This window comes from Pangasianodon hypophthalmus, chromosome 15, assembly GCF_027358585.1.
Source record: "Pangasianodon hypophthalmus isolate fPanHyp1 chromosome 15, fPanHyp1.pri, whole genome shotgun sequence".
In the NCBI taxonomy this organism is placed as follows: domain Eukaryota; kingdom Metazoa; phylum Chordata; class Actinopteri; order Siluriformes; family Pangasiidae; genus Pangasianodon; species Pangasianodon hypophthalmus.
In genome coordinates this window covers 8,211,667-8,225,799 of record NC_069724.1, presented here as the reverse complement: position 1 = coordinate 8,225,799, position 14,133 = coordinate 8,211,667, and the positions used below count along the sequence as shown (strand labels likewise).

At 41.3% G+C, this 14,133-nt stretch overlaps 1 protein-coding gene and 1 long non-coding RNA gene across 13 annotated transcripts in view; one reads left to right on the top strand and one right to left on the bottom strand.

Annotated features, from left to right (window-relative positions):
• The window catches only part of cadm1a (cell adhesion molecule 1a), a 311,796-nt gene that overhangs the window by 266,059 nt on the left and 31,604 nt on the right, over window positions 1–14,133 (top strand). For all 12 annotated transcript variants that reach the window (XM_053240138.1, XM_026938557.3, XM_026938559.3 and 9 more), the window contains 2 exons: window positions 2,828–2,924; window positions 4,989–5,161. In XM_053240138.1, the coding sequence (XP_053096113.1) occupies window positions 2,828–2,924; window positions 4,989–5,161 (270 nt within the window). The remainder of the gene's footprint in view (window positions 1–2,827; window positions 2,925–4,988; window positions 5,162–14,133) is intronic.
• Window positions 1–14,133, bottom strand: part of LOC113541535 (uncharacterized) — a 40,875-nt gene that overhangs the window by 17,347 nt on the left and 9,395 nt on the right. The window contains exon 2 of the long non-coding RNA XR_003404177.3: window positions 11,554–11,630. This is a non-coding gene — a long non-coding RNA (uncharacterized LOC113541535). The remainder of the gene's footprint in view (window positions 1–11,553; window positions 11,631–14,133) is intronic.

The window sequence follows — 14,133 nt, the reverse complement described above, 5'->3', positions numbered from 1 at the left end:
TTGGAGGAAAAACATGTAATTCTCGCTCTCTCTGGTTGGTAGCTGTCGAATGATGGGGAGAGCTGGCTGGTGGGTAAGAATTGGCCAAGACCAAATTGGGGAGAAAATTGGGGGGAAGAGCCAAGTTCTTTGTAATAATTAGCCAAAATATTATTTTACAAATTAATGAGCTTAAGTTTTGAATCATGATCATAGAATATATCAGTGCTGAGAGAGATATTTTTGGAAGGGGTCCCTGGCTGCAAAAAATGTTTGAGAACCACTGCCTTATTATATAGTACAATGATTTCATTAAAAAGGCTTATGATTGGAACTTTTTTCTAAGACAAAGTTAGAATGAATCACTTTATTAGGTATGCCTACCTTCCATTGCCCTTTTTTTTCAGATCCACCCATCATATTGGTTCATTGGTAGGTGTTTAAGGTCATGTTCAAGTTCAAGTTTATTTATCATATGCTTTAAAACACCTCCATGTTTGGCTTTGCCAGTGGCCTCTGCCATTCTGTGGACAATATATCCCTGTGGTTGCACGGCCGAATCATGGATTTTAGGGCTTAGCCAGGTTTCGGTGAAGCACAGCACATTGCAGTATCTGACCTCTCATTGTGAGTATATGTGATAAAGCAGCTAGTCCATCTTATTGTCCATCGACTGAATGTTAGACAGAAGAATGCTAGGGAGTGGGTGACGGTCGTAATCGTAATCTCACTAGCACTCCACCACGTCTTCCCTGTTTCCTGTAGCGTTGCCGTCGGTGACGTGGTGTCGGGAGTGTGTTTTTTTTTTTTTTTTTTTTTTTTTTTTTTTTTTGTGAGGGGATCAGTGTTGAAAATGGTAGATCTTATGTGAAGGACAGTCATACACAATCATAGCCAGAACATTTTGGATGCAAAGCAACACACAAAACATGATTACAAACATAAGCCTGAGATGTCGCCATGCTTCAGCACCATCATCAGCCAATAGATTACCTAATGTACCAAACATCAGAAGATCACGATCAGTCAATCAGTTACTAATTGTTGAGAATCCCTAGAGAAACCTAAGAACCCAAATAATCATTGAGGAAGTAATTCTTTCCCAATAGTGTATGTATGGATTTATTTCCAATACATTTTGGAAAAAAAATTGAAAAAATTTAATTATTGAATTAGGGGAGGGAAAAAAGTCTAAAACACAGTGTTCCTGAGCTGCTGTAAGTGGCCCTGACAATCCTGTATTAATAAGGATTTCGATTGCACACATCATAAGCAAGCTCAAATACATCCTATGTTATTGTACCTGAAAGTAGTACAGCCTAAGACCCGCTCTCCCAGATTTCCTGTATGGTATATCAGTACATTAATGGTGCCTGTACAATTTAGGCATCCTGTTTAGTGTGCAGATTGCCTTGAATTTTGATGATTTACTGAGCATGCAGCCCTCAGGTTAATCCACATGGAGAGGTACGCAGCATAACCCATGTTACCAAATGATCTTTTGCAAGTAGCTTGCAATATCCTTACATGTCCTTTTTGAAAAGGTTCTAAGTACAGGTTCTAAGTAAAGCTAGAACAATTGAATGCAAAGAGTGTGCAAAGCTACTTTAAGGGATCTAGAAATATAACATTTATTCTTTTGATTCATTGCTTTTGATTTATCGCGCCATAATTGCAGGTATATTATTACAGCTTTCCAGTTGTGTAAAATAGTAAATGTTCTATTAAAGTGTCCAGTCTTTGGACTGGTGTGCAGGAACAGACATGCAGATTATTACTGTTGTTGTTGTTATTGTTATTTTCATATTATTATTATCCTAGACCTCAGTTCTCAGCTGGGGGGCTTTTACTTTGTCCCCGGCTAACTACTGTTTGCTAGGTCTTTTGCTGCTTAATGAAAGGCCTGGAACACTTTCTTCTTTCCCTCTTTCCCTTATGTTCTCTCCCCATGCTGTCATTAGCACTCTGTGTAAACACAGAGGTTGCTTTTTTCCTTTTTACCACCCCAGGTCCTCCATCCCCATGTAAGCACTACCTGCTAAAATGGATCGGTAGGGGGGCTTATTAGCGTTTATCTAAAAGAAAGCACATGTAGAGGTAGCAGCACTATACTTGTCAAACTACACTCTGCCAAAGTCTAATAATGCCTTTATTTACATCAGGTGTAAGCTGGCTAATTTGAGTTGTGTCATGTCAACTTTGGCAGAAGGATATCTGGGCATTCCACACTGGTAGATGGATTAAGCAGACTGAAACATTCTTTGACGGCTGAACCAAATGTTATTCAGAGCTCACACACTGAATGACCATTCTGCATGACTGTCCCCTGGCCGTATTCATGGCCTCATATCCATAATGTCATTGTGCGAGAGTGTATCAGTGCATGTCAAACGTCATTGTGAATGTCAGTGCTCCTGTAGCCTGATACAGAAGCAGCAGGAAACCTAATCCCAGCAGAATTGCGAGAAAAAAGCAAGCCAGGCGAGGGAAGGATGTATGTTTCATGCTGAATGCAGTGACCATGACAGAAGCCTGGCTGATGCAAGGCCTGCAGTGGCCACAGACTCTAATGGCTCAGGAAGAGGACAGTAGCGATAGAGCGTATAGGTCAACACTGTGTGTGTAGGGGGTTACGGTGTGTTATTGCAACCTAGGTGGGCATACTGTGAGCAGCAAGAATTGCATTCATCACTTCTCTTGTTGCCGTATCCACCATGGCAACCAAAGCAGGTCTTGAAATCAGGTGTTAAGCGGTAAATAAAACCCAGCTGGGCAATTTTCAGCTGGAAATGGAAAATAAGTATTGAACGTACGGCTGTTTGAAGATTCACGTTTTTCTTCCCGGCAGATAAACCAGAGGTGAAGATTGTCGTGGAGTTTCCACAAGGACTAACCAGAGAGGGGGGAAACCTGGAACTGACATGCAAGACCAAAGGCAAACCAGAGTGAGAGGGTTTCCATTCTTCTTCAGTAAATTCCACAAATCCCAATGACATACTATAGATTTCAAGGTAGATATGTAGGTTTCCCATATATTGGTATGATACTGAATGATATCATGGTATGGTATGATTAAAAAAGTAAGAAATAAAACATGACAGGGTGTGCTGTTATAGGAAAATAATCAATAATGGGGTCACATGTGATGCAGCCTAACTTGAAGCAGAATTACAGTTATCTGTTGAAGTGAATTATTTTCCTATAACACCATGCCTCAGTGTTTTATTCCACTTATACCTCAGCAATTTGCGAATGATTATAATTTTTAATTTATTAATAAATGACAAGTCATGCTTTTTACCTACTTATAGTTACATTTAATGTTATGAAACATAGTAGCTATAAACAGTCTATCGCTCTCCAGCATTTTGTTGTTGTTTTTTTAGTTAATAAGCCAGAAGAATTGCTGTAGCTTGTTATGTAAGTGCTGCCACTGGAGACTTCTTCCATAAAAGTTAAACCTCTCCTTACTGAAAGCTTCTTTATATTAATGATTATACTTTTTTAATTCATTGATTAATAGCTCTAGATTATGTAGATCATCCAGTGAGTTGTCACTATAGAAACTATTACATATTAGAATGAGTAGAAACCTTTCATTTGTACTAGTGCCAGAGAGCTGCTGTTATAGAAAATCTGACCTGTCAGATTTGAGAATTCAACAGTGTTTTGGTATAATGCTGAATATTATTTGTCGGGCCAATGTTAAAAGTTAGCATCTCTGGCATCACTGGCAGGATGGAATTAATACATCCTTTCCAGACATATCATATCGATGCTATGTGAATGCAAAAGTAGAAACGCAGGCCGAATCAGGCTGCACATGTTGCCATCTGGTAATTGTATGGTAATCAGTTCTCAGGAGCCCAAGCTCTGAGCCTAAGTGTGATTTGCATGTGCATACTGAAGAGGCGAGCACGAGCCAAATGATGTCATCAATCACACACTGTGTTTCTTGCTTTCGCGCCATCAAACCCTGCACCATCAAACATTACCTCACACATAGCAGCATCTATAGCGTCTAATTGAAAAACCTGTGGATGACAAGACAATGGGGCAAATGTGTGCAAACACAATGAGAGGTAATTCATATGCAGCTCCCCCACCACCACCTCCTTCCCTCCAAACTCTTATTGTGCAGGAAGCTCAAGCTCCTCCCGCATTCATTTAATAAGCATGAGAATACAATCAATACAGTGGGGCCGAAAATTAGAAGTCATTTTCATTAAAGGCAGGAGAAGGAGCTGCAGTCATTACTGTCATATAATGTTGGGCTTGGTGCTCTGGGGCCATTTGTATTCTGTCTCTACCCCCAGGTTCTCTTCAGCCCCTCTGCTGTGCCCCTCACTTTCCCTCTTCTCTTCCTTTCAATAAAATAAAGAACTTTTTCTAGGTCATTTCTCTTTCTCCGTCACAAGATCTGTGCCTGCGTCTTTATTCCACGCATGAATTTACTGTATATTTATATTTAACCACACATTCAGACTCTCTACACGTCATCAGAAGTTTACTTTGTGTTATTATTTTACAAAAATTGCAGCTTTTATTTTCAAAAAATATCATACTGCTATAACCAAAATATAGAAACATACCCACACACATACTCACACATTCATTTTCCTTATTTCTTCTCAATGTTTCAAACACAACTATCACAGAAACAAAACAACAAGAAACCTCCCTCCCCAGAAGGTCCAGGGAAATAACTAGGCTACAGCACCATCACTGAGCCTTATGAGAGCTAAAAAGAAGTTTAGAGGCTTTTAGCGGCTTTAGCTCTGTCGGCCCATCATTGTGAAAATGGGGAAAGGCCGTTTCATGCCCTGTTTACAGTAGCTGTTAGGACAAAAGAACAAGACTCTTAGCGGCACTTAATGGCAATAGACGAGAGAAAAATATCAACCTTTGCTCTTTTTTGGCCCTGTAAGATGCTTACAATGATCAGTAGAGTGTATTTTCTGCCCATTTTATCTGAAAGCCAGTTTGGTTTGTACTCTATCTCTCTGCAGGCCTCAGCAGGTGAACTGGGTGAAGGTGGATGACGATGTGCCCTCTCATGCCGTCATCACCGGCTCGGATCTCTACATCGAGAACCTTAACAAGTCCTACAACGGTACTTACCGATGCGTGGCCTCTAACTCAGTGGGAGAATCCTATGATGATTACATCCTCTACGTGTACGGTGAGTTCACAAAGCTTAAGCAGTCTTCAACCTTCCTTTCACTCACCCTCACTGACGCTGAATACGAGATCAATAAGTTTGATCTCAATAACGTTTCCTTTTCCTTAGGATATCACACTCTGATCTGAACACTCTCCTATCCGAAAACACTTCCGATATCGTTTACAGCACTAAGCCTGTGGAGAAATGACTCACGTCTGGTCTTAGATTGCAATAATCGACCTCTATTTAAAAAGATTTGTGTTGTGCAGAGGGTCTTTAAGTGGTGAGCTATAGTAGCATTTACAATGCACAGCTGTGCGAGTAAAAAAGGAAAGAGGCGCACTCATTGGGAACCATCTGCACCTCCTCATTATTGCCTGTGTTCGTTCACTTTTGCTGTATTTTTATAATAAAACATTATGACAAATCATTAAGGAAAGAGATATAATAGATAAGCACATACGGCAGCTACAAGTGTTTTTCTTTTTTTCCCGTGGCACTATTACAAACAAGGAGCGGACCTAACACGAATTAATGGAACTTGTGGTTTTAGTTTTTTTTCTACAAACTCAAAATATGACAGTAGGGATAGGGTTAGTGTCTGACTGCATCATTTCGGTGTGTAGCAATGCCAGTTCAACATGGAAGATGTGCCTGGATGAACATTGTTCATTTATCTGATCGGTTCATATTTGCTGCAGTGAAATTACTGGCAAAAAAGGTGCTTAGTTGAGGATTAAAATAAGTACCACATTTACCACAGGATTTTGCCAACAGCTACAATTTTTAATTTACTAAAGATAGACACGTCGTACTGTTAACCATTTGTTACATTTAATATTTTAAATTAAATTTCCCATGTTAAGAAGTTACCATGTTATCATTTACATTACAGCAGCCTTAAACAGTCATTCCCTCACCAGCCTCTCTTTTTTCACTCTCTTGAAGATACAACAAAAACAACAACAGAACAGCTCATCATATAACTGAGAAACCGGAAAGCGCAGCAGTCCTCTGTCCTGAAGACTTACTGACTGTTACAAATAATTTTTCTTTTATCCATTTATTGTTAGTGTTTGGCATACAAGTCCCTGTGAATGAGCTGTTAGTATAAAAACGTGAACATATTAGACTAAGCACATTAATATAAACCTGTGATTTGCTCTGCAGCCAGCACTGTTGTCAGAAAGAAAATTAATCAGCACCTTCTGACCAACTTGAGAATTCAACAGAGCTGCGTTATAAAATAGAACAATGTTAGTATGCACAAATTCAGCACTTATTCAGTGTTGGCACGTCATGCTTAACCAATCTCCATCGACCAGTCCTGTAAGTCCCACCCTCAAGTACTGTTGGATTTTGTTGGTGCCAGCTTGAGCTGGTACCCACAACCAACCGAATGCAACCTTTGGTACTGGACAGCTGGTCAATGATCCAGATTTCTGGTACCAAAGACTTCAATAATTTGTGCAGTATAATGGTCTTCTGTGCTTTAGTTCCTGAATGCTATGCAGTCTGAGTAGTAAACTCAGATATCCAGCTCCAGTAGGTGTGTTCCAAATCCTTTCCCTAGAATGCTGTGCAAACCTGCCAGGCTTTTCGCACTTCTCCCCCACGAGAAGCTTGGCAGTCATCGCAGGTGGAGAATTCACAAGCGCCCAGCCTGTAGAAGAGGACAGGGGGAGTTACACACACCACGCGCACCTCTCACCCAGACTGAGGTGAGATCAACAGCCTTATTAAAAGCAGCGTGGGCCTACGGAGCCCCGTCTGGCCGCTTGATGGCTTTGAAGTCTGCCGCCACTTTTTAAATGTCTACTGTAATTCAGCAGCATATCTTGTCCTAGTATTAGAATTGCAAATGGAGTGTGGAGCCTGGAAGCTGGGACCGGGCTGTCAGCGCTTAATCTTGCGTCATGTTGCTCTGACAACCCCGCACAGCCTCCCACCTGAACACAGTGTGTTAACAGAGCGCTCTGACACCCTCCAGTATTTTACAAGCGCCACACATGCGCTCATAAAGACAGGCACCAATGACATCTGCACGCTTCATAGTCTTATAATTATTCTCCTTAGTTTTTAACGCGATGACATCTGCTTATTACAAACAGCGGTCCTGTCACTTTCTGAGCACCACTGGCGTGGTCTGAAAAGTCACCTCAAGTGTCTGAAATAGTCCGAAATTTTGTTAAAGAATGGCGCAATTAGAGGCTTTTGTAATATGAAGCGAGAGAAAGAGTGTGACAAAATGGCTGTTTAGCAAGTTGTCAAGCTCATGGCACATTTTCGCACATCCAGCGAATGCATTAAATAGCATACCAGAACAGTAATTGTTGAAGCATCGATGCATTATCTTATAAAAACCATCTCGATAGTGTTTTAATACACTTTTCAAGGTTTTCTTGTGGAAAAGTATATGCGTTAAATATTCCATTAGAACCATTCGTGTCAGCTAGAAATGTGTCTTCTCTCTCTCTCTCTCTCTGTGCCTCAGCAGTGAACAACACCAAGAATAACTTCACATGTTTATAACTGGAAGGTCTCTGTAACCTTAGTACTAATTTATGAATGACTTCTTGTTGAAAAAGACAAATCAAATGGGGTGTGCCATCAGCTCTGTGCAGGATTTGAGGCCTTTTCCTACACACAGCCAGAACAGATGTATTGCAGCAGCCATGTCCCTCTAATGCAGCTATTGGAAGCTAAGTGATGAAGAACGCTCAGAGGGGGGCTGGCACTAAAGAGGTTATGGGCAGAAAAACTACATTCCCTGAGACACATTTCCAGAGCCCCAGTGCTGGAAGAGCCTTGCAGGGGAATGAGAGGCAGCATACAGGGCTGTAACCAGTTTACGGCACACCGTTAACCTAATAGAGACTAGCTTTCGCCTCCACAGCCCCAGCCCCTTTTTATTGCACCCTCCTCCTCCGCTTGTCACCCTCGCTCTCGTTCCCGCTCCGTAACACTTCCGCTAGTGCTTAGAGTGCTTTCCTCTGTCATCGTGCTGCCGCCTGCGAGAAATCGATCACTGCACACGCATGAGACGCAGCCTAACTCCAGAGAGAATGGGTTTTGCAGTGTTGTTGTGGATTACAGCTTATAATACAGTCCTGGCTCAGGCTCTTTCCAGCGAAGAGCTCCATATGTCTCCGTAAATGCCAGGGCACATAAAAAGATATTCGTCACAGCACAAGCCACATTTCCCCAGCCACAAAGCCAGCGCTGATCGTCTCTCGCGACGGAGACAAAAAGCCATGATTGATAACGTGCCTCGTTTTGCAACAAGCTACAGACTACTTGAGAGAGCTAATTGTCCCACGTACTCAACATCTAATTCGAAGCAGGCGAGAACACTTCTCCCAGAAGTACACGTAACTCCCAAGCAGCCAGGCTCAGTCGAGCAATCTTCAAAATCTGCTCTGAAAAAAAAAAAAAAAAAAAAAAAAAACACAAGATCTGCAGTCCTGCCATTGCGGGCCAAATCCCATCACTGTGTCATTATAATGAAGCTGTAAATTCCCCCCGCTCGACACTCTCCCTCCATTCTTACAGCCCCGCTCACTTTCATTACATTTGAGCCGCCGATATTTCCCTCGCAATTTGTTGCAGTCGTGACACTCGCATTTAAAAGTCAGATTTCGACGATACATCTCGGCTGCTGTCAAACATGGCTTCGGTAGTTTGCCTCTCAAGAAATCACCCAGCTGGAAATGCAAATGCGCAAGTATCAGACTCGGTAATGTAAAAACGCTCCCGGAAGTGTCAGAAATGGCAATGCATGGCAAATTACATGCATGTCAATGGAGCTGAACCTTAGTAACAATGAACCGGTGGATTGGTAGCTGCTAACCAAGGCTGTTTGACATTATCAGGAGTTCAAGTGATTTCCTGTGCTCCTGAATTGGATTCATTATGATGGATGACACGTGTAACCATGTCTTTCTGTTCTGCGTGCAATTGAGGATCCTTTCAATGAATGTCGAAACATCCACGCTGGGTGTGATAAGCCCTCGTTGGAAAGGAGGAAGCAGACATCTGCACCATGCTGGATTCTCATGTCAATTGTTATCCTCCAGTAAACACGCCATCCCGTTAGCAGAGCCCAAACTGGATATCTGTTTGCAAAAAACATGAGCAGAATGATGACTACATGGCCAGACTCACTCGACTGCCTCCAGCCGACCCACTGATGCAACCTACCTGTAAATACTCTCATTAACGTGTACACCCGCTCTTGATTGTCACGAAATTGGCCAGGATGCTGCATGCACTTCTTTTTCATCATTAGCCTTGTCATAGAGTCATCACTTAATAGGCCAGAGGGGACTCATCAGTCTCCTGTCATGGTATGCAGCCAGCAGATTGGGCGGGTGCTGTTTTTTTTTTTTTTTTTTTTTTTTGTGAAGCACCCGTTGGCTTGGTCCCACCCTCCCTCACCTCTCTCTGTCTCCACATCTCCCAGCCAGAAGAGTCTCTCTGCAGCACATTCATCTCACTCTATTTGCTGGGATCATTAAAGGGGGCGGGCTCCCGCAGCCCTTCCTTCATTAGGCGTTAATTGGAGTCAATCACTCCAGGATTCTTGTCAGTGCTGGATTTGACTGTACTCTTTGTTATTGTACACCATTCACTCAGCGTCTGTCTCACCCATCGATCCCAAAAAAAGGCAAGAAGAATGCACAGAGCTAATTGAATTTACTCCCTATACTGAGTAAAGTGTGTTATGTCTGGCACTTATTGATGGAACGTTTCTCTATTTTGCCAAAAACAGATGGGATGAATTTGTCTGCATATGCCTCTATCTGTCTCTGCCACTGGAAAGCACACGGATCCAAATAGGTTGTATTTTTTTTTTCTTTTTTTCTGAGGCACGAGACAGACAGAGGAGGAGATACAGAGCTATCTCTGTGTTTTTAGCCCCAGAGCATCAGAACCATTGCAATATTTGTTGAGATTAGGTTCCGCCCTTTACGCATAAAACAAAAGCCCTCCTTGAACAAACAAACAAAGCCCAAGATAGAAGGTGGTTGTTGGGCAAATCAACAGCCTTGAGGTGTTGATCACTCTTTTACTTGTGTGTGCAATTCCTGTTTTTACATAATGTTTCTGAATGACCATTCAGTATGTAAGCGCCCCACGCCTCTCAGCTTCTCCGCTGTTTATGCATGCCCAATTGCAGGTAGAAGATGCACCCTTTTAACAAGTGGTCCACTGGGAAGGCAGAGAGAGCTGGGATCGAGGGAGGGACTCTAAAATGCCGTATGATGAGCTCTCCTTCCTGCGTACGCATGTCTGGGGAATTGGCTTAACTGGCAGTGTTTTGCCGTGGCCCAGGTTTAATGAGCCTGCTCCACACACCTCACATCTCAGCCTGCTGAGATGATTCATAATGCGCTATGATAAACCCACACAAGCGTGACACGGCAGGAGTGTGCCTGCTGTTTAAAAGGCAAGAGACCCTAAACTTATTGATTCACTCCAGCATTAGTGTGTTCGCTTAAAAGAGACATGGCTAAATATTTACACAGAAGACCCCAATAAGGAGCATGGAATAGAGCTCCTTTTTTTTTTTTGGACTGACACATTTTTAATGAGCTGCTGACACCATTAATCCCAAACATCTGCTAGGCATTCACAGTTCGTAACAGGATAGAGCCAATTAAGTTGGCCCACCACTGAGGATGAGATTGGTCTTAAGCTCATAGCACACCATACTCTACCCATTCAGTCAGCTCCCCATGTGTCTGTCAGTCAGGATTTTTTTTTTTTGCTTTCCCAAACCTTTCCCTGTTAAAGGAATGACTGTAATTGGTTAAGCATGGCTAATGAAAATAGAGGAGGTGGGGCTTGCTGCTTGTTTGGTAAATTTAATAATGTGCATCTGATCTAGCTTTGGTCTTAAGTTATTAAATTTGTTTCAATTTTAGATACGACTATCTGATCCACCTGCTACTGTTTAATTAATTAGCTTTTTTCAGTCAAAATATTTTATATATATAAAATGCTAGTCAAACAAGAGAACACACAAACCTGTAGCATGTAGCTTCTAATACTGTTTTCTGAACAACACTTGTAAGCATTTGTAAATAGTTACCCAGCTAGGTATACAGGAGTTTAGCTAGTTAGAGTCGTCTGAACTAACAGAGCATGGATATTTATACAAGGTAAAGTAAACTTTTTAAGCTAAGTTAAAAGGAGCTACTAGCTACATAATGGTACTTTTTGCTTTTCGTACATGTTATAATTAAGAAAGACAAAAAGCTTTTTTCTGGCAAAATGACAATATAGCAGTCAGTCATAACTTTCAGCCCTGAGGACATTTTAATAATTAATTTCTAAGAAAAGAACTCAACTAGACACACTATTTATTAAACTGAAGGCGCAGTAATCAATCTCTAATTGAAACTTACCTGCTGCTCATATGATAGCTCATTAGTGTCAAAATCCAACTGGTTTTGTGGCCATGCCGATCAGGGCTTGTTTATTCCTGTTGATTAACACGAACAGTAAGGTGAGGATCTTGCATTTCCTTTTACTGTGGAAAATATATCTTTTAAATGTTCAGTCCATAAACAGTGCTACTGGCAGATAAATCCGATGATATCAGCTATTGTAATAAAATAAAAAATAAAGAATACCTCAGCAGCAGAACTTTGAAAAAGACAGTAATGATAAGTTTTTGAGAAAACGTATGTGGTGTTACAGGTGGCTAATTAGTGTAAATGGGTAGATGGGGACAAATAGCAACCTAGGGTGACCAAGTGTCCTCTTTTTCCTGGACGTCCTCTTTTTCAAGCCTAAAATAACAGTCTATTCATAAAGATAACATGGTCCAGATTTTCTATTGCTCTATTCTCAGAATGTGGAAAAAAAAAAAAAAAAAGACAGACAGGTTGCCCATATGAATCAGTATCATTATGCATCACCAATTCTAGTCAAATGGGTTTTATTGCCATTCCTCCTTATAACTTGTATATACTCGTCCCTACATATAAATGTCGTTTCTTTAGGACCATGTTGTGATATACAATACGGTAGCACAGTACACAGGACTCCATAAAGTGCATAAAGTGCAAATACATGACAGTGTGGGGCAAGAGGGAAAATCCAATAAATAAATAGAAAAGTACACACAAACTAGACAGGACAGCAGTAATATTGGATGAAGGGAAAAAAAAAAAAAAAAAAAAAAACACCAAAATATGAATTTACACGGGTTTACGTTGTTTTTGATTGGAACACAACAAGCTGAAAGCCAAATGTGCTTTCTGAATAAAGGTGAACATAAAGTAAGAATCGGAGTTTATTATGCGAGTTTTTTTAAGTAATAATAGTAACGATTAATTACTTTAGAGGCATGTGTCGAGTGTCAATCACTCACCTACCTCAGACGCCATGCTCTCTTTTGTAAAACCAAATTAAAGTAGCCCTACAGGTGGTTGATTGAATCACTGTAGTTTGAGACAGAAATCAATTTAACCGCTAATAACTTGTGATTCAGAAAAGCTTTTTATTGGCATGTAAAAGAACCCCATATAGCCAGAAGTACTATAAAACCCTCAACCCATTTATTTATAATTGCCCTTCATAGTGCTAGATAAGTGAATTAATGTTCACGTAACCTAGATTTAAAATGCAAATACGTGATGCTGTTGCATCAACAAATACACAGTATCTGTACACTTTTTTTTTTTCTTTCTTTTTTTTGGAAATTTAAATAAAATTTCTCATTTGGTACTAGACCGAGCTCTGTGTGAGGTGTGTACTGAAAGACAGGTAGCGGCTGCCATTTTCCGAGTTGTTGCAGCATGCCATGTGTGTGATGGAGGCAGCTCTGAAACTTACTCTCTCTCTGCATGTTTCTCGCCATCTCTGGCTGTGTTCCCTCCTCCTGGATATTTTATCATTAGCGAAGGGAAGTGTTCCCGGGCTCCCGCCGAGCTCTTTTGATGGAGCGCGGACAACAAAGCTGGGAGGGGAGACAGCCGGCCAATTTCCTCAGCACAGATGTTAACACAGTGGTATCTGTCTGGATGCGCCGGGCAAACAGTGGCGCCGCCCGCGTCACTTTTCACGCCTGTTATCTCAGCAGCGAGCACACGATCCACACACAACCTCCCCTAACCAGAACCAGCCACATATTATTTCATTTTGCTCGTTTCATTAACTGTCACCTGTTTGTCTGTCCTGATTACTTCACACACAAAGGAACATTTCCAGCAACAGACAAAGGAGCCTTGGTGTTTCAGTGATTTTAGGTGCAATTATGCACCAACTGAATAGAGTATAATGTTCAAGAATGGGATCACCAAGCTTTGTAGATGGTAAATGACAAATTACCACCCACTTCGTCACCTGTCTCTAATGAATTTTACTCATTTCATTAGCACATGTGGTGAAAAATCCTGATCAGTCTATGCACCATGGGTTAACAGGCACTGCTGGTGCTGATAAACCTGCACCGGGCCGTACCAAATCATACCAACATACCAATACAACCCCCCTGTAGAGAGCATGTCAGTGATACCTCAGCATCATGGTTTGGTGGTATGGGCTCCCATTTTTAATTTTTACTCTCATCTTTCTGTTGTCTTCTGTTCAAAACATCACATCTCATCCTTTTTTATTATTGTTTCCTTTCATTGTCCCTTCATTCCTTGGCTTCACATCTTAGGCTGCTTTCACGCTCACAGGACTTTTTTGTTAAACAGCCGCCAGCTGTATTTTTTTTTTTATTTCCAAAGTTGAAAAAAGTTCAACTTTGGGTTCCGAGTGGAGCAATAGAAAAGCATTCAGGAGATCAACCGTGATAATGCAACAGACATCCATGAGCAGGAGTCCAAGAGAGCAAAATTAGCTGTGTTGATGGTGATGATGATGTTAATCTCTCCCCTGTCAATCACAGCAACACTAGCCAGTCATGGGCGTATGTGAGTTTATGTATGCGGAAAAGGGTAGATAGAGCTTCCATCTGAGTGTTCAGCTGCTCT